This window comes from Sprattus sprattus, assembly GCF_963457725.1.
Source record: "Sprattus sprattus genome assembly, chromosome: 2".
NCBI classification, from domain to species: Eukaryota; Metazoa; Chordata; class Actinopteri; order Clupeiformes; family Clupeidae; genus Sprattus; species Sprattus sprattus.
The window spans coordinates 62,386,143-62,410,892 of NC_137921.1; the positions used below are offsets into that span (position 1 = coordinate 62,386,143).

The 24,750-nt window shown below is 40.4% G+C and overlaps 2 protein-coding genes across 2 annotated transcripts; both read left to right on the forward strand.

The window, feature by feature from the left end:
- Window positions 1-7,492: 7,492 nt before the first annotated feature.
- On the forward strand, window positions 7,493-8,386 carry LOC308360453 (ankyrin repeat domain-containing protein 9; the record flags this gene model as incomplete). Its single annotated transcript, XM_080832383.1, has 1 exon — window positions 7,493-8,386. The coding sequence occupies one exon, from the start codon at window positions 7,493-7,495 to the stop codon at window positions 8,384-8,386; it is 894 nt and encodes a 297-aa protein (XP_080688509.1).
- An 8,328-nt stretch (window positions 8,387-16,714) lies between these two features.
- On the forward strand, window positions 16,715-24,181 carry LOC308382827 (G-protein coupled receptor family C group 6 member A-like; the record flags this gene model as incomplete). Its single annotated transcript, XM_080860348.1, has 8 exons — window positions 16,715-16,902; window positions 18,796-19,087; window positions 19,189-19,503; window positions 20,639-20,779; window positions 21,346-21,492; window positions 21,834-21,965; window positions 22,228-22,345; window positions 22,965-24,181. The coding sequence occupies 8 exons, from the start codon at window positions 16,715-16,717 to the stop codon at window positions 24,179-24,181; spliced, it is 2,550 nt and encodes an 849-aa protein (XP_080716474.1).
- Between the last annotated feature and the right edge of the window lie 569 nt (window positions 24,182-24,750).

Genomic DNA, 24,750 nt, shown 5'->3' on the forward strand with positions numbered 1-24,750 from the left:
TTAAAGCAGGTTTTTTAAATGTATTTTATTATTGTAAAAGTCTGTTGCTTACAGGCTGCGCAACCGGAAAAGAAAAGAATGGGCACACCTGGAGAAGGGTATAGACGTATAACACACCTGGAGAAGAGCAAAGACATATAATACACCTGGAGAAGGGCATAGACATATATACTTTAAAAGTTGACCACACGCAAGTTAACACAGATACACGAAAGCTAAACTTCTCGAAATAATGTGGCGATTCATTGCCTGTGCATCACCTCCAACAAAGGTTAACGTTAGTGGGCGTTAACCGCAGCTGTTAGCTAGAATCTAGAAGTTCGTTGTCTCTGAATGATGTTAGCAGCAGCTAAGCAGATGGCTATCCTAGCCTGTCACCCTACTGGATCCATTATTAAGATCACATCAGGATGACAAGAAAACCAACTATCGAAACAATTATTTTGAGCTTGTATCCGCTATTGTTGTGCAATGATATCCCCTGTCCTCCCGGCTCCCGATAAGTTAAGCTAACTAATTTTAACGTGCTAGCTATTGCTAGATAGCATGGGGAGTTGCCATTAACTCGCGAGCTACAAACTTCAGCTAACAATGCTAAATCAAAAGAGATATTGCAGAAACAACGTCATAACCAGGCTGGTTAGTTACATTACAGGGAAACCAGAAAGACATCAGCAATATCAGCAGTTTCTTTTTGGCAGTCTATGCACAGTTTTGCTGCCAATGCACCATCACATTTGTCTGGGAATTCCCCGCCCCCTTCACTGCATTTCATTTGCTCAGTTAGTCTGGCGAACTACTCAATGGCGGTCCACTTCAGTCACGTAATTGGACACTCCTTAAACCAGACCAATCAGACCAACGATACTATACAACGATCGGTAATAAAGCAAACACATATTTTTCTGTATGAATTGTTCCAGGGCAAGTTTCTATTCTGTTTTTAAAGAAAACTTGCCTTTGAAATCATCCAAGACAGCCGCGAGAGCAGTATCGAAGTTTTGCTGTGCTTCTGCGGCCTCCATGTCCATTCCAATGTTTTCAAATTCTCTTTGCCGTCGATTTTGTTACGTAGTCGTGGTTAGTTTAAATCCGTCAATGGCGCGCCAGGTAGCCAATAGCCAGTTTGTGATTGGCTCCAAGGATCCTTACAATGCTGAACTAAGTTGGTATAGCCGCCTTGCCAGACTGACTTTGAAGGCAAAATCAAATTGGCTCGAAAAAGAGGGGCGGGACTTCCCAGACAACCATCACATGAATAGATCTTGGTTCATGTTTCCCTTATTGTACGTAACTTAAGCTGGACCTGTAAACTGCATGACTAAATCAATTTTAAAACAAGAATTTGTCAAACACATTTGACCTATTTGGGAATGCTCTGTGCTCAGTATTTATACTTTTTTTGTTGACCAGTGATTTCCATGTGCGAATACACCAAGATGTAATGTAATAAATGTAACACATTATCAATTAAACTGAGTGAGACTGTATACAGTAACTGTTTACATTATTTTTCAAAGCGTAGCATCCATCAGCCAATTACTCGGTCGCTAACTAGCTGAGTATTTCATCTAGCATATACATTTACAGACAACAGGAGGCAACAGTAGTTAATGCTTAACACTAACCTTGCATAAGCATTCTCTACTGCTGGTGCCTCCTGTTGGCTGCAAATGTAGGTTAAGACAGTTTAGAGATTGTTTGTGGGACTTGTGAATGGTGCTGGGCTGCTGAGTATTTCATCCAGTATACATACAATTGCAGCCAACAGGAGGAGGCTCCAGTAGCAGATAAGGATAATGCTAGGTCAGCGTGTATGTAACAAGGTCTCAGACTGAAAACCCATAAACAGACAAGATCCCTGCAAGAACAGGAGAAATAATGAGACAGGTGACAGGTGCTTTTATTCAGTGCAGTTTAGCTCAGCAGACTTTAGCTACCAATATGCAAAATTAGTATTTTTCCCATCTCTCTGTATTTTGTTTCCCGTATATTACAATGTTATTTTATCCATTCAAAAATCCATAATATCTATAACAAATCAAAACACCTAGTCTAGTTCCATTTGGCTTTCAAATAAAACCCTCATATTTCATTTCTCCATTAACCATTCAATGATTGTCACGTACCACACATTGTGGAATTCCAAGCTTGGCAAAAAACCTTTTATGTGTGTGATGACGGAATGTGCTGATGTGCTGGAGAGCTGTGCTATCTAAGGGTAGCTGGAGTAGTAATCTATTCCCATGATAGTCCGTGCCATTCAGATGGAATTGAACAGCTCCCACCTTTTTCCATAGGTCATTCAATCAGCATTGGCTCCTTTGTTTGTTTATAATAATGTCTGAGACATGTACCACATTTCCCATATACCTATCTTAATTCCTGGCCAGTAGACTGCTTCTCTAGCTCTCGTTTTACATTTTTCTATGCCAAGATGTCTTTCATGGATCCAGTGAAGCATGTCCTGGCACATGGGTTGTGGAATGATGATTCTGTTTTGTCTCAGCACAAGGCCATTAGCCACACTCAGGTCTGCTCGCAGTGGATAGAACTATTGGCAACTTCCTTTTGGCCGCCCTCTTTGAGATAGCCAGACACTTTTTATAGTGCAGCGACTTTTGCAGTTTCCTGCACAATTTTTTGTAACCTTCGAGGATGCTCCTGCCCTTCACAATACATCTGCAAGCACAATATAATTTCCTGAGGTGTAGACTAACTTTTGCATGCTGAAAAACAGCTTTCGAAGTGACGTAATGGTCAGGGGTGTGAGGGCGTCCTCTGCTGGTCACACAGAAGAACTTCAAACCTGAAAATGTCCATCGGAGATTAAACGTTGGCAAAGGCGTAGGTTTGCATAGGGTCGATAGGGACTAGTCACGACCAAAGTTTGGGAAAGACAAAAAAGTCCCTACTAATATTTTGTTAATTTGAGAAAAAATTATTTATATTATTATCAATACAATGTTCCTCTTTTTCAGAAACTCAAATATGATCCCTAGGATAGTAATACAACTATCTCCGTTCCCTGTAATGTCTCTCGACCAATGTCAGCAGTCAACTAAGCATGGTTAGTGTCTATTGAATTGATTAATTGCTTTGCAGGAAAAACAGCAGCCTGAAGCTACAGATGTAGAGCAGGGTGATGATTAATCAGCATAAGGGTTCAGATGAGACGTTTAATTGTCCATTTTGGTAAAGATTGCATTCAAATGCTGTTTTTTAAAGGGATGTTTCAACAATTTACCCATGAATGTAATCAATCACACTGGCTATTTTGAGAATACATGTTATACTTGCAGGTGGTAAAAAGGTGCAATAAATTGGGATGCCCAAATGTATGCAGCATATATTTCAATAATTCATTATTTCATTGCACTGCAATCCAGATGATGTAGGCTTAGTACAGCTCCATAAAACCTGAACCAGTTACCTACATATTACAAATTAATTTCAGAACAAACAAATGCACTGCATGTACTTATCATTAGGTAATTTTGTTCATTAAGGCAATATTTTGAAATGCATTCAGGAAACTAAGAAATCCAGTGCAGATGTAGTGCAGGTTGAGGAAGAAGCAGCTGGACCATCAGGGCTTCAGATGAGGTCTAACTCATGTTTGGGATATCCAAAAAGGACAACGAAAACAAGTGATGTAAAAAAATGTGGAGAACGTTTAGTTTAAACAAAATTAAACTAAGGGTTTATTATTCTTATTATGTTTAAATCAGTTCCAAGTTCCACAAGTTAGTACACAAATGTTCATATATTCTAATAAAGTTTGCCTGTTTAATATAACATCAACTACATTTTTTAATTTATAAGTGTGAATGACAGGTAAGGCACTTATATCTGTTTATATTAAAAGGATGCCATCTTCTGGCAAACTTCAGTGATAACTACAAGATAGACTGCACAGCCTTACATCTACATTACTTTAATTCAGAAAGTCAACAAAGGAACAGTGGAATGAATTCAAAGGTTTTATTAATATAATGGGGAATGTGTGTGTGTGTGTGTGTGGGGGGGGGGGGGGTGGATCAGCAAAATCATGGTTAAAGAAAATTATTGTTCAAGGTTCAGATGACCCTTTGAGGCAGCAAGCGAACATCCTAATAAACCAGGAGTGTTTAGGAGTCTTCCGGCCAGGAGCAGACATGGCAGGAGCCATCTCCTCACATGGAGTATGAGGGGCAGGAATCGTCTCCTCACATGGAGGATGAGGGGCAGGAATCGTCTCCTCACATGGAGGATGAGGGGCAGGAACCCTCTCATCACATGGAGGATGAGGGGCAGGAACCCTCTCATCACATGGAGGATAAGGGGCAGGAATCTCTGCATGCTGACCTGCTAAAGATGGGGGGGGGGGGGGGGGGGGGGGGCAATGAGCACTAACTTGAACAATACCAACAACAAAAACAATAATAATAATTATAAAACCTACTTAAGTCAGAAATGGCAATGGAGGGAGACACCTTCTTGCGGCCTGTTTTGAGCATCTGATAAATAAAATAAGAAACATCATTCAAAAGATGAAGCCTGTTACCTATACTTTCATTTGTGAAAACGATATACTGTACAGTATTGTGGTCATTGTCGTCAAAACAGGTAATTTGTGGGAAAAGTAAATAATACCAAATCCATATTCCACATGGTCAGTGTGTTTACCTTTATCTTGACCCCCATATAAGGCACCTTCCTGGTTGTCTGCCTATCTGCTGCTCCAGGCCCAGGTTCACGGGAGGTATAAGCACTAGAGGCTGATGGGGCAGCAGGCACTTCTGTATCACACTGTTGAAGCAGTTCATTTCTCAACGCCGTCAGCACGATGTTCTTAAAGGAGACATCCTGTGTCTCCACAGCCCTCTGCAGGACGGTCTCAGGTCCAAATTCCTTGAGAAGGAACTTTTTTTTCAGGCTGCTTAAAACTTGCAGGCAGCACTCACAACGGCCTGTTGAAATATCCCACAGGAATTAGCCACAATGCAGCGCTTGTTTCCATTGAGGTTTCACTGCAGTTGATGTTCAATAACAAAAGTTACTGAAATATCACCAAAACAAATGTCTTTCCGTCACAGTTAAATATTCTATAAATACCACTACACATCATTGGAATATCTAAAAACATAGCTATATTTCTGTACCAGAACATCCTATCCACCATATCCTGTCTTTCTCTTATCTGCCTTCTGAACTTACACTCTCTGTCCCAGCTCTCCTGAGCCCGGTCCAGGAGGACTATGTCCTCTGGCTTTGCCTCTACTGGCATGTTCTGGGGGGCGTTGTCGTCCTTGCTGCCAGAGTAGCTATTGCCTCTCTTCAACATCTCCATTTCTATGTTCTGAAAAATGCTAAGTTTTCTAAACTCACTTCTTAATTAAGGCCTACTGTTACAAATAAATCAGTCAAAAATGCTGTATAAGCAATTAAACAAAATAGATAAAAAAAAATATAAAAGTTAATCAATCAAGTTAAACAAAAAACAACAATATGTAATCAATATAAGGCAAAATCATGGGCAGCAAGCTCTTTGTAATGTTGTCTCTGTCTCAGCCAGGTTCAAGTGTGAGAATTCTATGTCAAAGTAGAATTTTTATTTCCAAAGTAGAATCCTTTGGTCAAAGTAGAATTCTCGCAACATTCTAGTCTATGATGTCATGTGAGTGACATCTGGTGAAACTTGTAGAAGACCAGAATTCTAACTGCCTACACTACACTATTATGCCAGTTAGGAAATACATTATTATTTTTAACTACATTAAACATGCCTTGGTGTTGTTAGCACATTGCTGCACCAGTTTAGCCATGGGAAGACTGACTGAATTCTAGCTGGTATTGCTGCCTGCATTTATGTTTCATAAACATATATTTTAAAGGTAAAAGAACAAGAAAGATTAATATGATGCACACACACATACATTTTACACACTTTATTCGATTCTACATTGCAGCTTCCCCTGGCTGTGACTGTTTTTTTATAAACTCCCAACTTCAATCAGTCTTGTGTTGTCTGATGTCCATGACAGTCCCAATGACTGTCCAATTTGTATGGCTTAAATGGACACAAAGTCACAGTAGCGCACCACAACCTGCATCTTTGTAGGCCTGCATCAAAGGTGGTGGCTGAATCACACAGACCCAGGTCAGGAAGACCCTGTCCGGTTCATCAGGGCTTGTTAGCAGTGAATCCGTTTCTTGTTAACCTGAGAGAGTCCTTGACTGGTCTGAAAATGTCGACATGCTGTGGGAAAGCTATATCACCGAGGAATACTGTACATGCCGGTCTCAGACCGGTGAACAATGTGAATGTAGGCCTACCTTTTATTTATCAGTGCATCGTGGTGCACTGAAGAGCACGCTTGGCACATTTCTCTAAATAGCTCACGAAACAAACACAAAACGAAAATTACATTCAACATACTGTATGTGGATAATTGGCTATTGCCATAAATATACACAGATAATCGTAGTCGTACTTAACTTTCCTTTAAGAAATATCACCATTGTCACTTCGCACGAGTCATTTTATAGTAAATAACTCTGTTGACGCCAGTTCTTCAGCTAGTCTATAAGATAGGCCTGTAGGCAATATTTACTCTTGTACTTATTTTATCCACTGTGCTTTCATCTTGTCAAGCTTAACCACATTACATCTATAAATAAGATCCTTCTTTTCGCAGGTCTGTTTTATAACTTTGGCCATGGAAACCAATGGAAGCGACTTTCCTTCCTACTCAGTTGAAATCATGAATGCACTCAGAGGCCCACCGAGGACAGCTGTCAAGTAGGTGTACAGCAGGGTTTGTTTATGTTCCTACAGAGACGTCTGCGGCTGTGCAGGCGGACACTGCGCCATTCACATGGGTTGCGTTACGGATCTTGATAGGGTTTATGAGCACCCTGTGTTTTCAATTATTCATTTTGTTGTTGCGCTGGAACTCGAGCGATGACCAAACAGGCGTCGGGTTGTAGCCTAGGTCTACGTCTACACACTAAAGAGCCTTTAAGATAAACTAACTTTCAATAATGAACTATCATTCCAGTTAAACACAGACTTGCTGACCTAGTGGGCCGACTCTTTTGTTTATTCTCACGTTCCTATGGCATTTGTAGCACAGGTAGCCTATTTTATTACAATTAGGCTATCCATATACATCAGTCAGCGAGCGCAAAGGCGTTACAGGCGCCAACACTGCGCATGCGTGATGTTTCAGCACTGCAGACGGAATTTTCTCACTGTGATGCTCTGGCCTTCTGACCGAGCTGGCAGTTTGTGTCCTGCCCTCAGTTGACTCTACACGTTTGTAGTATAGCTATGCATAAGTGTACAGATTCATAGAAGTTTAGATGTCCTAATGGACAGTGTCATCGTGTTCGAAAAGAGGGAATGACCATCTGCGGTCGTTGGAAGTGGTAGTGCGACACGAATGAAGCCTGCGGAGCGCCTGTTATCAAGGACTCGGTCTACGGTCACCCAGATCAGAGCAGTATCATGTCTGCCTCGGCGTCATCCCAATCCGAGAGACCTCAAAGAGACGAGATATGTAAGCAACGAAAATGTTTGTCTTTTCTTTTTTATCAAGCCGTAAGAGATCTCAAGCCAGTATGGATGCTAGAAGACATGCGGACAATGGAGACATTTTACTGGGAAGAAGACGCCAGTCAGAGAACATATACGCCATCGGAGGCTTTACTCTATGCTATCGTGCATGATCACCAAGCTTATGCCCAGTATTTGCTTAGTCATTATTCGGACGAGGCATTGGCCATGCCTGGTGAGCGTTTTTGTTGCTGTCCATCTTCGGCACCGCACTTGGCAATGGCTGTAAGATATGACAGGAGAGACATACTGGGGCTTATATTGCAGGTGGCGCACCGACTCCCCAGTTTGCGCTCGTACATGAACCGCGGTGGGTGTTTCCACTTGGAAGACGGTAAAACCCCTCTTCATTTGGCCTGTGAACTGTTGCGCTCCGAAGCGGTCATTTTGCTGCTGGGCAATGGTGCATCGCCCCAGGCCGAAGACCACAACGGTATGACACCTCTTGACGTTATTTTGGAACAGCTATGGGACTCGAAGGTTAATGCGGGGGCAAAAAAGCTGTGCTTGGACAACGTGTTGATGTTCATGCCCGATGTCCGTTTCAAAATGAAAACCTCTTTAGAGAAGGACCCCAAGCGCTGGTCCGAACTTATTGGAGAGGACAAATTCAACTACCTCGTCGGAAAGAATGCAGCTCCGCTGTTTCTCATTGCTATGCAAAAGATACTCCAGCACTTGCCCCCCGAGCAATTTCCCAAGAGTCTCGATGATTTGCCCATCCCCTCCTCTCTGAAACCTCTCCCCGTACAGTGCAAACAGCGAGGAAAGTTGAAAGTATTCTAGCCTGACATGACTGTTTTTTTTTGTATGCCTATTTATTACTGTTTCAGCATGTATATGTATGTAGAGCATGCTTTTAATGACCTCCATAGCGATAAATTGCTGTTCGGGGTAAAAATCCATCAGATTAAGGATCTAACAATGCCCAACATTAACAGTACATTATGACATGAATTGTTCAATTGCGGAACTTTTAATATATGAAATGTTTTAATATAATTTTAGAAGAGACTAATATATGCAACAATGGATAAAACAAAGTTTTAAATTGTTTTTACATACATTATTTAATGCTTACCTGTATTATGACATACTGTCCTTGCATTACCATCATAACAAATACCTCAATCGTGTGTTACCTGCAACTTGAAAGATCAGGCTCATTCATGTACATGCTTTGAAATACAATAGAATGATATTTAGTCCTTAAATCAGTTTAAGAGACCCTTTTGATTGAAGCCTGTGGCCCCTTCTCTTTGTTGGTAAACACCGAACATACTTCAGCTTTTCTATTGGCTAATTATATTAGACATACATATTTTTTACAGAGAATGAACTCAGTGAAATCTGTCCAGAACTTAGCATGATTCTGATATGTTGCCTGCAGGTTGATTGAGCTATTTCCGGCACAATCATACATTGTGTATCTGAGTAAGGACCTATGGTGCTAGCCTTACCAAGAGTTATTTCTAACAAACCTTCCTTTGCAATGCCTGAGGTGATAACATCCATTGATATATGTTTGGTTATTTGTCTTGTTTGTTCAGTTATTATGTCATTCACAAAGTAAAAGAACTATTTAAAATGAGTGTACTGGTTCTGTAGACCCTCTGTTCAGACCTCTTGTGTGAACAAGCCATTTGCATTCCAGTCATTTCAGATCTCTGGGACAACTGGACAAGTTTTAGAACAGGTTTTTCCTCTAGACAGGGATGAACTGAGGGTTAACAGCCTGTTGGCCAGATCTGTCAGGCATGCCTTATTTACGCAAACAGCTGTTGGAGGATACTTCAGAAGGACCTGTTTTCTCTGACCAAACCTATAATTAAGATGATAACACATTTTTACCAGTGTACCAGTCTTATTCTTAGACTCTTAAGAATGCAATTCATTGCCCTGACACTAACAAATGGTAATACAACCATTTACAAACATGCTGCAGAAAGAGGGTCTCCCAGCTTCTCCCTCTGTTGTGTTTTTTGTACCAGGGTATGGGAGATTGTTTTTGGGTACTTCCACTTGGAACAGCTGCAGAGGAGTCAAAGGTGGTCTTTTTGACCCCACCTTTCCCAGCTATTTTAGGTGACTTTGAAACAGTAAGGTTCACTCAAGGCAAGTGTACTTAACGGCAACTGTTGTAATGTGAGTTTGGTAATCTTTGTGACAGTCGCTTGGTCCATGGCCTATCTTTAACCTAGTTAAAACATTGTGTGATCTTTTTATTTTACATCAGTCATACATTTTAGATATGACTGTATGCCATTTAACATTTGGGTCAATCTGAATATTTAAAACGTTCGTAAAATGTTGACCTAATCTCAGAACAGTTCAGAACCAGGCATAATATTCCTATACACCAAGGTCTAACCTTCTCTGACCAGGCACTGAAGAACTCCGTTGGTCAGAATCATCTTAATCAGAAGAGACTGATATTACAACAGACTTGTGAAAACAGATGTATCCCTTAGTCTGTCAACAGAAATATATATTTCTTACTCAAGGTGTCCTGGTGAAGTGGGCTGCTACACATTTGTGTCTGTCTCAAATCAATTGTGATCATATTGTGTTTATGTATGGTAGCTGTAACTGTTTTGCTTGGGAACTTGGGACTTGAAAACATAATAGACTCTATCCCCAGTCATGGAAACATTGTGTACAAGGTGATTTTACAAATGCTATTTTCCACAGTTTTTAATCTAGAGGCAATGCCATCTTCATCCTTCGTATTTCACTCGTATTGATTTCGCAGCTGTCCAACAACTTTTATGTAGAGGTAATTGGTAAAACTAAAGACTGATTGCATTTTCACTCACTGAAAAGAGGTATCGTTAAAACTTTAAATGTATATTTTGCCTTATAACGTAGGAAAATTATTAATACCATGTAAATGAAGAGAAACTAAGAAGTTTTGAAGAAATATTTAGATTTCCAAGCACTGTTAATGACTTAAGAATATATTAACTAGGGTGAATTTTCACCTAACATATTTTGTCCTTCATTCAAATTTATTAGCAGAAAAGTATTTTCACATCAGTGACTGGAATGGAGAAGGTTGAAATCTGGCTATTCACATTCACAGCGATCATATGGTATATGGTAATAACTGCTCTTCAAATGAAGTGCATATATATGGTGACATGAAAAGAGCAACAGTCACCTTAGGAGCAAACGGTGACTGTTCTACAAACAATAGTTGAAATGCTGGCTCTTTACATTTTTATCCAATATCTATATATAATGTATCCTTAAGGGTATACTGTATATGCCACATGTATGTTTATAGGTTCTATCCTGATGCATGTATGAATTTATCTGCTTGCCCCTGATTCTCTCCTCTGGGGTATAAGCTCAGTCAGGGTGAGGGTAGGCCATGGCCAGGCATGCAAAAAAAAAAAAAAAAAAACTCAATACAGAGGTGGTTTGGCCTAAAGACATATATACAGCCGCGGAAAAAATTAAGAGACCACTTCAAAATTATCAGTTTCTCTGGTTTTACTATTTATTGGTATGTGTTAAAGTAAAATGTACATTTTAGTTGTATTCTATAACCTACTGGCAACATTCCTACCAAATTTCAAATAAAAATATTGTCATTTAGATAATTTATTTGCAGAAAAATGACAATTGGTCAAAATAGCAAAAATTATGCAGTGTCTTCAGATCTCGAATAATGCAAAGAAAACAAGCTCATATTCATTTTTAAACTACACAATACTAATGCTTACACTTAGGAAGAGTTCAGAAATCAATATTTGGTGGAATAACCTTGATTTAAAATCACAACGTTCATGTGTCTTGGCATGCTCTCCACCAGCCTTTCACATTGCCGTTGGGTGACTTTATGCTACTCCTGGCGCAAGAATTCAAGCAGCTCGGCTTCTTTTCATGGCTTTTGACCATCCATCTTCCTCTTGATCACATTTCAGAGGTTTTTTATGGGATTCAGGTCTCGAAATTGGGCTGGCCATGACAGGGTCCTGATCTGGTGGTACTCCATCCACACCTTTACTGGCCTGGCTGTGTGGCATGGAGCATTGCCCTGCTGGAAAAAACACTTCTCAGAGTTGGGGAACATTGTCAGAGCAAAAGGAAGCAAGTTTTTCTTCCGGGACAATGTTGTACTTTGCCTGGCTGAGGTTTGTAAAAGACCATAAGGGTTGAAAAAGCGGACTGGAGGTTCTTCTAAGTTCGTCTTCTCTGATGAGTCCGATTTCACAGTAGGTGCAAGACTCTCTGGCTTGTAGGCCTCTCCAGGTCTCCGTCTAACCATCAGACGACCATGTGTTGGGCAAAGCTGAAAATAGGACTCATCAGAGAAGACGAACTGGAAGACCCTCCAGTCCGATTTTTTCAATCCTTATGGTCTTTTACAAACCTCTGCCAGGCAAAGTACAACGTTGTCCCGGAAGAAAAACTTGCTTCCTTTAGCTCTGACAATGTTCCTCAACTCTGAGAAATGTTTTTTCCAGCAGGGCAATGCTCCATGCCACACAGCCAGGCCAGTAAAGGTGTGGATGGAGTACCACCAGATCAGGACCCTGTCATGGCCAGCCCAATTTCGAGACCTGAATCCCATAAAAAAACCTCTGAAATGTGATCAAGAGGAAGATGGATGGTCACAAGCCATGAAAAGAAGCCGAGCTGCTTGAATTCTTGCGCCAGGAGTAGCATAAAGTCACCCAACGGCAATGTGAAAGACTGGTGGAGAGCATGCCAAGACACATGAACGTTGTGATTTTAAATCAAGGTTATTCCACCAAATATTGATTTCTGAACTCTTCCTAAGTGTAAGCATTAGTATTGTGTAGTTTAAAAATGAATATGAGCTTGTTTTCTTTGCATTATTCGAGATCTGAAGACACTGCATCTTTTTTGCTATTTTGACCAATTGTCATTTTTCTGCAAATAAATGATCTAAATGACAATATTTTTATTTGAAATTTGGTAGGAATGTTGCCAGTAGGTTATAGAATAAAACAAAAATGTACATTTTACTTTAACACATACCAATAAATAGTAAAACCAGAGAAACTGATAATTTTGAAGTGGTCTCTTAATTTTTTCCGCGGCTGTATATATGGTTAGTGTTATATATGTGTTATATATGTCTATGGTTTGGCCACCGCCATTTCTGTTGTCCCTACAGACATACAGAGTAGCCTATCCAATTACGCTAGGAACCAAAATAAATGTTCCCCCTGTTTCTGCTGGCACCTTTTAATCGTCGGACTGACAAGCCACAAGTCGGTGAATCATTTCTAGACCATGTACAAGTATTCAGTTTGACTAAGCTTGTGCATTAACTCAGTTCAAGAAAACAAATGTTTGGAAGCATGATTAAACTTGTCATAGCAGCCTTTGTGTAATGTCCTTTCGATCGGACGTCTGTATGGTTGCCTATGAGTATACCAGTCCGTGCGTGTTTATTTCTTTACCTGCGTGTGCGTTTGTATGCAAATATGTGAGTGTGTGCGCTAGCGTTTGTAGGTATGGGCAGAAGACTGTTTTCAATTGATAATTCATGTGTAGTTGCACCACGACTATGGAGGACTGAAAGTGCCAAAATTCAATAAATAAATACACCATCAATAATTATTTAAATGTGTCATTAATTAATTTAAATTGGAATTAAATAAATAAATGTTTCAATAAATGTGTCATTAATTAATTCAAATTAGAATTAAATACATAAATGTTTCAATAAATGTGTCATTAATTTATTAAATACCAATTCATTTTATGTAAAAAAAACACATTTAATTATTTCACTATTTAATTAATTATGTCATGGTCCTGTGTTGCAGCGCATCAATAATTTATTTTATCTGTCAAACTCACCCATCAAAGTCAGTGGGCGGGGCTAACGCTGATTTAGTCTGATCCATTGCTTTAGTCTGAAGTGCCTGGAGAGAGACATTTTTCCACCGGTTCCAGCACCAAAACTTAACGTTATGGAATCTTGTGACATGTTACTTTGGTTAAAATTGTGAGTTATTCACGAGTGGTCTTCTTCCAGCGAGAACGCAAATTCATTTCGATAAAACTTAAATTTTGTTTAACTTTTTAATACCATGTAGTACCATACGACCTAAAGTTAAAGTTCCGTTTACTAACTTGATCACTTTAGACTAGAGTTTTTGAGATGCTCCATGGACCAGCTCAGCAGTAGTTAATTCCTCTGAAATAAACCTTTCAGCATATTCACACCTATTTGCCTTGAGAAGTTTCTTGAGAACTCTTAGAATTTTCCACGACATATAAAGTTCTGTTTACTTGGCCATGGCTTTCTATATTTTCTCACGTAGATCAGACGAGTGGCAATGCAGTTCATGACTGGAGTTGACTAGCTACTTAACAACTGTAGCAGTAACCTACAGCAGCTAGTGCTAGTTACTACACGAACGTGCTTAGTCAAGAGCTTCTTTTTTTTCAAGTGGCAAGTCTTCTACAGTACACACAATACAAAACCAGCACTACATCACGGTCTCAGTTAATGATGCAACTACGGGTTTTCTACGAGCAGGCAATGCAGCTCATGATGGGAGTTGACTAGCATAGTACCTCACGACAGCTAGCAGCTACAAGAACTTGCTTAGTCAACTGTTAATATCAAGTGTAATATCACACAAAAACAACAAGCCAGATTGAAAGAGATAATGTTTACAAAGCAGACAAACCAACACATTTTGATGGATGAAAGCCCTCTTTATTATTTGTAATGTGTTTGTTATTAGGTCTGTTGTCCTTTTGAATCCAACTCTCCTCGTATTTCCCCATACATTTTAGCTTTCCTTACTGACTTTTCAATTTTGTTTTGCATTTCTGTTGATGGCTAAATTGCTTTCGAGGTATTTAATCCATGGTCCACTACTGGATCGATTTTCCGTTTTCTTCATCTCGCACGCTCTGGATTTTTAGCGTTTAAGAAAAAGTTTTGTTTGACACAGTTTAGGAATGAGACCTGCGTCAATCCAAATATCTTGAATCGGTAAGCCTTGACTTGATGTGCAGGGTAACCAATCAGGTTTTAGGAATCCGCCCACTGACTTTGATGGGTGAGTTTGACAGATAAAATAAATTATTGATGCGCTGCAACACAGGACCATGACATAATTAATTAAATAGTGAAATAATTAAATGTGTTTTTTGACATAAAATGAATTTGTATTTAATTAATTAATGACACATTTAATGAAACATGTATGTATTTATTTCCAATTTGAATTAATTAATGACACATTTAATAAAACATTTATGTATTTAATTCCCATTTTAATTATTTAATGACACATTTAAATCATTATTGATGGTGTATTTATTTATTGAATTTTGGCACTTTCAGTCCTCCATACACGACCGGCACATGCTGTCAATTCATTAAAACAGTACTGTGTGGGAATAGGAGTGGTACGACAATAGTCCCAAGAGGGCGCTGTTTATTAGTCTCAACATTCATCAACAACAGCAAAAAAAATAAAAAATAATAATAATTAAATGTAAATATAAACAAGGCTGCAAGCATTACTAGATTAAGAAAAATCATATGTACTGTGTACATTTTAGGGATTCTAATACTGGGTGTTTCCTCAAAACAGACCTGTTTGTCTCGTGCAGGTTTGTGTCCTCCCCTATGAGCTCCAGTCCCTCCAGTTCAGAGCCTGGCACCTGATGTGACTCAGTGCAGTCACACCAGCAGCATGACTATCTATCTACCTTATGGCACACTGACTCTCTTGATGCCTTTAGGAAATGGTGTCTCTTAATAGTCTTTTCAGATTAGCATGGAGATCTGAGTGGGCATTGAGACTGCATACCATATCAGAGGAACAACCTCATGACTGGTTATGTGATGAATACATACAGCAGAGAGAGCTAAAGCAAGTATTCCTTAGAGAATTCTGTTGAGGGTGCATTCAGACGTGTGATCACTGCTCCCATCTCACACACTAGAGAAAAAGGGGAGGGACGTTTAGAAGACATGACTTCCAGAGTGATCAAGGACAAGGTCTTCATACTTTAACAATCCCAAATCCTTTAACAATATTTAAATCAGAGAACAATATGATGACACTACAAAGTTGAAAGGTATATCAACAGCGTTGTGAGGGCTAGTTTAGATCATCTGGAAAAGGTGCATTCATTCAAAATCAATAAATAACACTTGGCTATGGGAAGCTGTTTAGGGCAAGTAACCCCCTCCACCCCTTCACGCTTTGAAGAGTCTGTGTCAGTAAATATGGTCATGTTAGTTTTGTTAGTATTACCTATATTAATTTTCATATTTCTAATATAATTTTATATTTTTAATATCTTTCTCAATATTTGTTGCCTCTACCCTTTGCCTTTAATCACAACATGAAATCTTCAAAGGGATTCTAAAGAATTGAAATAATCACTCAAATGCCTCATACATAGATTTACATTCCACACAGATGCTCATCATTAAACTACAGATATTTTGGCGAGAACAAGGGTTCTACCCAGGCAAGGACTGGCCGTTGGAAAGTTCTGGAATTTCCACAGTGGGCTGGTCTTGCGAGGGCTGGCGGTTTCTTTCTTCCCCCTTTCCTTGCCCAACCCCTTATAAATAGCCTTCTCAAATATCCAATAGATTGTCTTAGCAGTGGCACAGCTGGTGCAACCTGTGATAGCAATGAGAGATTTTGCAATAACAACCGCAAAGTATCGAGGCCTCAAGCAGTTTGTTTGCTAAGTCTGAATGAAATGTTCTTGTTCTTGATTTTGATCACAATACACATTTGTACTGTTCTGTATGACAATGTGTCCACGTTAAAATACTAATGGATCACAATCATGTGTGAATGTCTTTCTATCTTTAAGCATCTTTATCTGATATCAAATCTAACAGCCCATTTAGCTATAAGCTCGTCATGGCATTAGAAACTTATTGTGGAATGTGATATTTCTTCATTCTAGCGTACGTTCCCATAAATCAAGGTGTAGCTCTACTTCCTCCTTCCCATTGAGTGATGCAGTATAATACCTGCAGTCATTCTCGTAAACAAGAGTTCTCCTCTCATCTATAAAACAGAGCCACACTCAAAGGAATGTCATTGGCACAGTTTCTCACGTAACACAACACAGCGCAACATGTGTCTCCGTCTCCTCAGCTTGGTGCTGTGGGCAGCCCTTGTCCAGGTCTCCCAGATGAATGTGAATATCTCTCCGCCTAAGGCCTTTATGGATGGAGATGTTATCATAGGGATCCTCAGCTCTATTCACTCCACAATCGATAACCTCCAGGACCGTGTTCGGCCAAAGGAGTTCACCTGCAGCAAGTGAGTAGAGCCATGGAGGCTCACCTTCACCTCAGTGTGTGCATTTCAACCTCAGTGTGCAAGCGCACACACACAAACATTTATGCATCTGAAATATTCAGTTTCTCTTCACACATTTCTTTCTGTGAAGCCAATGCGCATATGTAGTATATCTAATATACATATACAGTATATTAGGGGTGTAAAAAATAACCGATACGTATCGATCTCCGTTTTTAACGTGTAAGATACGACTACATCGATGCTAAAGTCCGGTATCGGTTTCAAAATACTGTCGAGAATGAGGTCCATTGTTTTCTCACAACTTAGTGTTTTCAATAATTGAACTGCATCGAATCGTATCGCATTGCAGCGAGTCGAATTGTACTGAGTCGTTTTTTATCAACCTGCATCTTTTCTTGTATCGTATCGTGCCCATGTATCGAGATACAAATCAAATCGTTTTTGTCATGAGAGATTTACACCCCTAATATATATACATGTAATAATAATAATAATAATAAATATAGCTGCAAGCAGCGATGGCGGTTTCCTCCTCCAAACATTGCGAACCAAGGAAAAATGTAATTTTGTGACAATTTGTCACTGTTTAGAAAAATCCATGCTGCAGACTTGCCAATGGGATATTACATTTCATATCCAACATTTACAATGCTTTTGCCTTGAAGTTTAGACTGAGTGGAGGTTGTGTGTGTGCGCTTACCCTGTGTGTCTGTGAGAATGTATGTGTGTGACAGCAAGCTGTGTGTCTGTGAGAATGTGTGTGCGTAAAATCAAGCCTGCGCGTGTGTGAAGACAGACACTGAGTGTGTGAGACGCGCGGAGGAGCAAAGTAGCAGAGAGAGAGACCTTCTACTGAAAATCACCCTAGAAATTAGCCAAGCATGCATGTTTCAAATATTCACCAAAAATCTACTTTTCATCTTACAGTCAACTTTTTTTCAGATTTGTGTACTAAACATTCTAAAGTGTCTTCACATGAACTTGTGATTAAATCAGAGTATCACTTTTTGACCTGTGGATGTGTAAAACATTATTTTAGATTCAAAAATGTATCCAATTTGCTTTATATCAATCATTTTTCAAGATATGAAGTTGCCTTTCCACATGGGAACATGTTGTAGTGTCTTCCAGATGACATATCAAGTTTGGTGTTGATTTGTCAAAGATTTGCCAAGATATGACTTCACTTCCTGTTTGGCGACTTTTCTGCTGAATTTGAGTGGCTGTACCGGACAAACGGTTGTGAGGATCAAAATTCTTTTCATAACTTTTGTGAGGCATGGTCTGAAGATTATCTCTGGTGATTCTGAAGAAGATTTGACAAAAATTGTAGGAGGAGTAGGCTTTCAAAGGTTTTTGATAAAACCGGAAATTGCGGAAAATCTATATAACCGGAAATTGACGCCATAGGGTCTGTTCAATTCGTCTTGGTGAATCCAATGGTACCTCATTTTTGCAAATCGGTCATACGGTTCAAAAGTTGCGTGTGTTACAAAAGTCCAACTTTGACCTGTTGGTGGCGCTAGAGTGGTGTACTGAGAGCCATGAAACTTGGTGTGAATGAAGAAGGGACTGTCCTTAATGAGTGTGCCAAATTTCACAAAAAGTTACCATATGGTTCTAGGGGCTGCCATTGGCTCCCATGGTACTAACATAATAATAGGAAAGCTTACAATAACAATAGGTTACCTCCTACCGGAGGAAACCTAATAATAGATTTTATATGTATAACATACAAAGAGGTCCCAACATGTGTGTTCATTTCTATACATTTTGGCTCTGATAATGTAGTGTATATTAAAATGTGGTATTTGTGGTAGCGCAGCATTATCAGTGTTACAATAATTGCATTTTTATTACATTAATGTCATTTCTTCTTTAACCTGCCAGTTTCGACCAAATTTCCTTCGTCCGAATGCTGGCTGCCATCTACACCATTGACAGCATAAATGAAGCAAATTTTCTTCCTGGTGTTCGGCTGGGTTATGCCGTTTATGACCCATGTGCTGACGCCACCAAAGCTCTCCACTCTGTGGAACAGATGCTGTCAACCAACGGCTCTTTGCCTGTCATGGATGATTACTCTGAGTTCCGACCACAAGTTAAGGTTATCTTAGGGGCGCGATACTCTCTGTTGACCATCCCGGTGGCCAAACTTCTCAGCCTCTATCTCTTCCCTCAAGTGAGAAAAAGACTAATTTAGTTAACTACTTTTTCTGTATATGTATTTGTGTTTGTGCACAAATCCTCAGTGATTTTGGCTTATTTCTTATTGTCCTTCAGATAAGCACCACATCCTCAGCGGTTGTTCTGAGCGATAAGCTGAAGTTTCCTGGGTTTTTGCGAGTGATCCCCAGTGATGTGTACCAGTCAGAGGCCATGGTGGAGCTTATAAGAGACTTTGAATGGAACTGGGTTGGTCTGGTCTCTATGGATGATGACTACGGTAAGGGAATCCACCAACGTTTCCTGAAGGATGCAGAGGAGGCTGGGGTGTGTGTGGCCTATGAGCATGTCATTCCACACTATCTGGGCCACGCGGAGAGTAAGAAACTAATCAAGGAGGTGGCGAAGAAGATAAAACACTCCGATGCACAGGTAGGGAGAGGCAGTGCTTGTATTGAGGAAGACAAAGTTCATAGCCATGACTTGAAGTCTTAGTAGTGTTGTTGGAAGAGTTGGGTCTGACTTAATTCTGTAACTGTGAAAGAGATTTAGTAGCCCAGTGAACTTTTTGAATTACTAGCCGTCAGTTTACTTTATATTCTAACAATGATCTCTTTAATTTGACATTATAGCCCTGATACAATGTTTGCTCTCACACATCATTTATAAAATGCTTATAACCATTTTGTTTTTTGCTGAAATGCCTTGAGTGTGAAGCAAACTGATCAAAACTGAAATGTACAGTTATTTCGGATAACATGTGGCAGGCGGCCATTGAGAGGGTGCATACATCTTCTCTCTGTGTGAGACATGGACTACTTCAATTTAAAGTCCTACATCGCCTGCATCTCTGCAGAAGCAAACTGGCCAAAATGTATCCCGAGACAGACCCCACCTGTGAGAGATGTCTCAGTGCCCCGGCCACTTTATCTAATATGTTTTTCTCATGTCGATCAATAGCCCCCTTCTGGTCCTCAGTCTTTGATACAGTTTCTCAAATGTGTGGCCGTGCCAGTACCCCAAACCCGTTGACTGCCATCTTTAGTGTTATGCCAGAGGATATACCAATTTAAAATAGTCAATCACAGGCCATTGCCTTTGCATTTCTCTTAGCCCGTAGATGCATCCTCCTCAAGAGGAAGGACAGGCTCCCACCTTCACATGGCCAATGGGTAAAGGATGGTATAGCACACCTTAAACTAGAGGAGCTGAGGTTCTGCATTGGAGGCTCTTGTAGAAAATACCACAAGGTTTGGCAGCCATTTTTAAACTACTTCAATAACGAATGCTCTTCGGACAGTCTCATGATTTAAAGCCTTACACACAGCCCCCCCCCCCCCCCCCCCCCCCCCCCCCACCCCTCCACCCCAACCCAGTTCCTCCCCCTACCCATTTGCTGTCTCTTATGGTTTTATTATTTAATATATGTATTTACTTTATTACATTTCATTTTGTATATTCTATTAGAGTTGATTTTGTAGATTTTTATGTTCATTTCATCTGAAATCCAATACAAATAATTGAATATATAGATAACTAAAAAAAATAAATAATAAATGTACCGTAGGTGGTGATAGTGGTCCTCCGGCCAGAGCTGGTGAAGGTGCTGTTTGAGGAGATGATCAACTCCAGTACCACTCGAATTTGGATTGCCAGTGATGCTTGGTCCAGGTCTACAGATGTGGCAACCATGAAGGACATCGACAAGGTGGGTGGTGTGTCTGCAGTAATCATTGGGCCTTATTCTTGAATTTTCATAAATATCGCCTTAAACATCTCCTTTAGAACTTTGAAAGTCCAACGTAAGAAAATATCTGGATTCGTCAACGCCTACACTCTTAGACAGCCGTGTGCTTAGCCCTGCTCCCCCGAATGAGGATCCTTAAATAAAACGCGCATTCTCGTACATCTGGATTAACACAGTAAACACCGACCTAACTTCCTTGGTGCAGAGGTGAAGGTACTGTGGCAGAATGTAGATGTGTCCATTCTATTCCACTATGGCTGTTTCCAAGCGATTGAGTATAGTGCTTATTTATTTATTCACTTTCTTCCTAAATTGTTCTTAACTGTGTTCAAGAATGAGGCCAATTGTTCTTATGGATACTTTACTGACAAACATGAACTCTTACTCTTCTCTCAAATATTTATGAAAATACAGCTCTCTGATAATATTGAGACAACTTTATTGTTTTAGCTTCATATTAATGAAATTGAATTGAATTGAATTGAAATTAATTCATATATTCATATATTTGTATATTTTTATTTAAGGTTGGAGACATTCTTGGGTTCAGTTTCATCTCAGGAAAAATCACTGGGTTTGAGCAATACTTACAGAACCTACCAATCGGGCCAGGTGTGAGAAATGATTTCATCGTAGAGTACAAGCAGAAAGACTGCCCTGCTGATTCCCCAGAGGTTTGCAGTAGGCCCAATGCTGATTATCTGGTGAAGAACATAGAGCTTCCATTGTTCTATGGAGAGAGGTTGGCTATTTGGAGCATAGCTCATGCTCTTAAAGAACTACTTGGATGCAATGAAACATTCTGTCCAGGAGACACTAATTTCCCTCCATTTCAGGTAATTCATAGAATTTGGTGCGTCACACAATGTTTGAGTGTGTAAAGTATTGTTATCTATATTATGTAAATACACACCATATAGTGGTAAAATGTGCCATGAGATACCAAGCTACTTATATCATATCATGCATCATATGTGCATATGTGTTTTTTTATTGACCTTTTCCCTTTTTTCAGCTTCGTGAGAAGCTCCAGAAGGTGAATTTCACCCTTGATGGTAAGACACACTTCTTCAATAAAGATGGTGACTTTAAAGACGGTTATGACGTCATCATGTGGGAACCAGACGGTGATCACAGACGTGCTGAAGTGAAAGGGAACTTCACCATACAAACAAAAAAAGTGGTTGTCAATAATCATGACATCATATGGACTTCGACCCCCAACAACACTGTATGTACGAACACAATTTAACCAAGGAGGCAGTCTCTTGTGCATTTCATTTTTCACTGCAGTTATACTATACTAGCAGTGCACATATTATACTATACATTATTACACTATACCAATAGTGTACATATGCACTATACCGTCATACTATTCTAATGTCACATCACTTCCAATCCAACAGATACCTGTATCACGGTGTTCACCACCATGTCCTCCTGGCTCATCCAAAAAGGTGTCTAATGTGTCCTGCTGCTACAGCTGCACGCTCTGTATTGAAGGGTACTACTCAGACCGCCCTGGTAGGTTTTGAATTAAAACAAGACACTCAATGACAATAACTCCTTGTTCATTATCTTTTGTGTAAAAAACAGATATGAAGTTTATACTTGAAAAGGTAGGCAAAAAGCAATAGTTAAAAATTAGGAAATGTAACTGTATACAGCACATGCATTTCCATGAAGAGTTGAAGAGAGGGTTGAAGGGCTTTTAAAATAGCTGGCCCTTAACTCCTGACATGGTCTAACAGGGGTGCAACGATAGGGGGTGCAGCAGGTGCGGTTGCACCTGGGGCCGTGGGTATTGGGGCCCCGTGGTCATGGGCCATAGACATATCTATGTCAATCTAAAAAGTCTGAAGGGGGAATATGCGGGGAGGGTACGTTGGGCGGCGGTTAGTGACAACTTCACAGTTTTAAGTGTTAAAGGCAGAATATTTGCGCGGAAGGAGGTGGCCTGGTGGCGGTTACAAACATGAAAAAAGGGGGTATGGGACTGTAAACTGTTTGGGAACCGTCATAATAGTCTGCACCTGGGCCAGTCATAACTATGTTACGCCACTGGGTCTGAACTATCTGATCTGTATGTACTGAAATCCCTTTGAATTCTGTCTCAAGCTCTGGATACATTTTTTATTTCCAGATGAAGATGACTGCCATCCGTGCCCTAATGACACTTGGTCTCAGAAGGGATGGACTAAATGTGAACCACGCACTGTAAAGTATCTGCAGTGGTCTGACCCATATCCCATTGCTCTCCTAGTGGGGGTGGGCGTTGGGCTGCTGCTTCTCATTATAGTTTTTGTCTGTTTCATTGTCTACCGGAACACCGTACTAATCAAGTCCGCCAATCTTCTCATGTCTTGCTTCATGATGGTTGGTTTGGCTGTGAGTTTTGGAAGTGTGGTTCTATTCATGGGTGAACCCAGCATCCACCTTTGCCGAGCCCAGCAGACCATGTATGCCTTAGGCTTCACCCTCTGTGTCTCCTGCATCTTGGTCAAAGCCATCCGCACGTTCCTGGCATTCATGGCTTTTGATCCTGTGAGACACCATCGTCTAAAAAAGATCTACAAGCCCCTGATTATTATGGTCCTTGCGACCTCTGTTCAAGGTCTGGTCTGTGTCTTCTGGCTGATCTATGATACCCCTGATGTGGATCAGACTCCCCCATCCAACCAGAGCATGATCCATGTTCTGCAGTGCAGCGAGGGCTCCAATGTGGGTTTTGGGGTGATGCACGGCTACATCGCTCTGTTAGCACTCATCTGCTTCCTACTGGCCTTCAAAGGAAGGAAGGTGCCGCACGACTTCAGCGAGACCGGCATCATCATCTTCAGCATGCTTATCCACTTGTTTGTGTGGCTCTGCTTCATCCCCATCTATATCACCAAAAACGAATCACGCCCCATCGTACAGGCCTCCGCCATCTTAGTCTCCAACTATGGCATCATATTCTGTCACTTCATACCCAAGTGCTACCGAGCAATTTGGGGCAAAAACACGACGGAGCAAATCAGGGCTGGACTACTCAAGTTCTCGGAGTTAAGTAAACGCACCTCCGTAGACTCTGGCCTTAAAGACTTAGTTATGGACTCTGGGTCACATTGTTCCGTAAGCTTTGCCCTTCCCCCATTCACGTCATCTGAGTCCCTGACAGATTCTGGGTTTCTGCCTACCAGTAGGCATCTCTCCCTGACCTCTGCTTCTCCCCAGTCAACCAGTCCATCAGCAGAAGACCTTTCTTTCAACCTGAGTCATGCCGACTTTGTCTTTGTTACAACAGCACCTGAGGGACCCACTGCTTTAGAGAGACCAGTCATGGCAGTAAGACAGAGACTGAGAAGGAGGTCCATGTGAGCACACTTACACATGTGCAGGTCTGTTTTGTGTTAGCATTGTTTATGTAATTTTATATGTGTTGTTATTCTGATGATTTTCAGCAATTGTTTTCATGATAATCATATTAAACAGGTTATTACAGCTCACCCACATTGTTGCTTTGGAATGCGTTGATGCGTCAGGGTTAACGCATCCCCATTCACTTTGAATGGGGTGACGTCATCCTTTGCCGAACTGAATTGTGGCTCTGTTTGGTTCGCGTGCTTTGCGTTTCATGCTTTGCTTGCGACAAGAGTTGAAGAATGTTGAACTTTTCGAGAGGCAATGCATGCGTCAGCCAATCATATTGCCTTTCATCCATAATTGACAGCACAGGCGCTAGCCAGTCATATCCTGCATTGAGACTGCATATACCATATCAGAGGAACAACCTCAGATGACTGGTTATGTGATGAATACATAAAGCAGAGAGAGCTAAAGCAAGTATTCCTTAGAGAATTCACCGCTCCAATCTCACACAGCAGAGTAAAAGGGAAGGGATGTTTAGAAGATCAACGACAAGGTCTTAATACTTTAACAATCCCTGT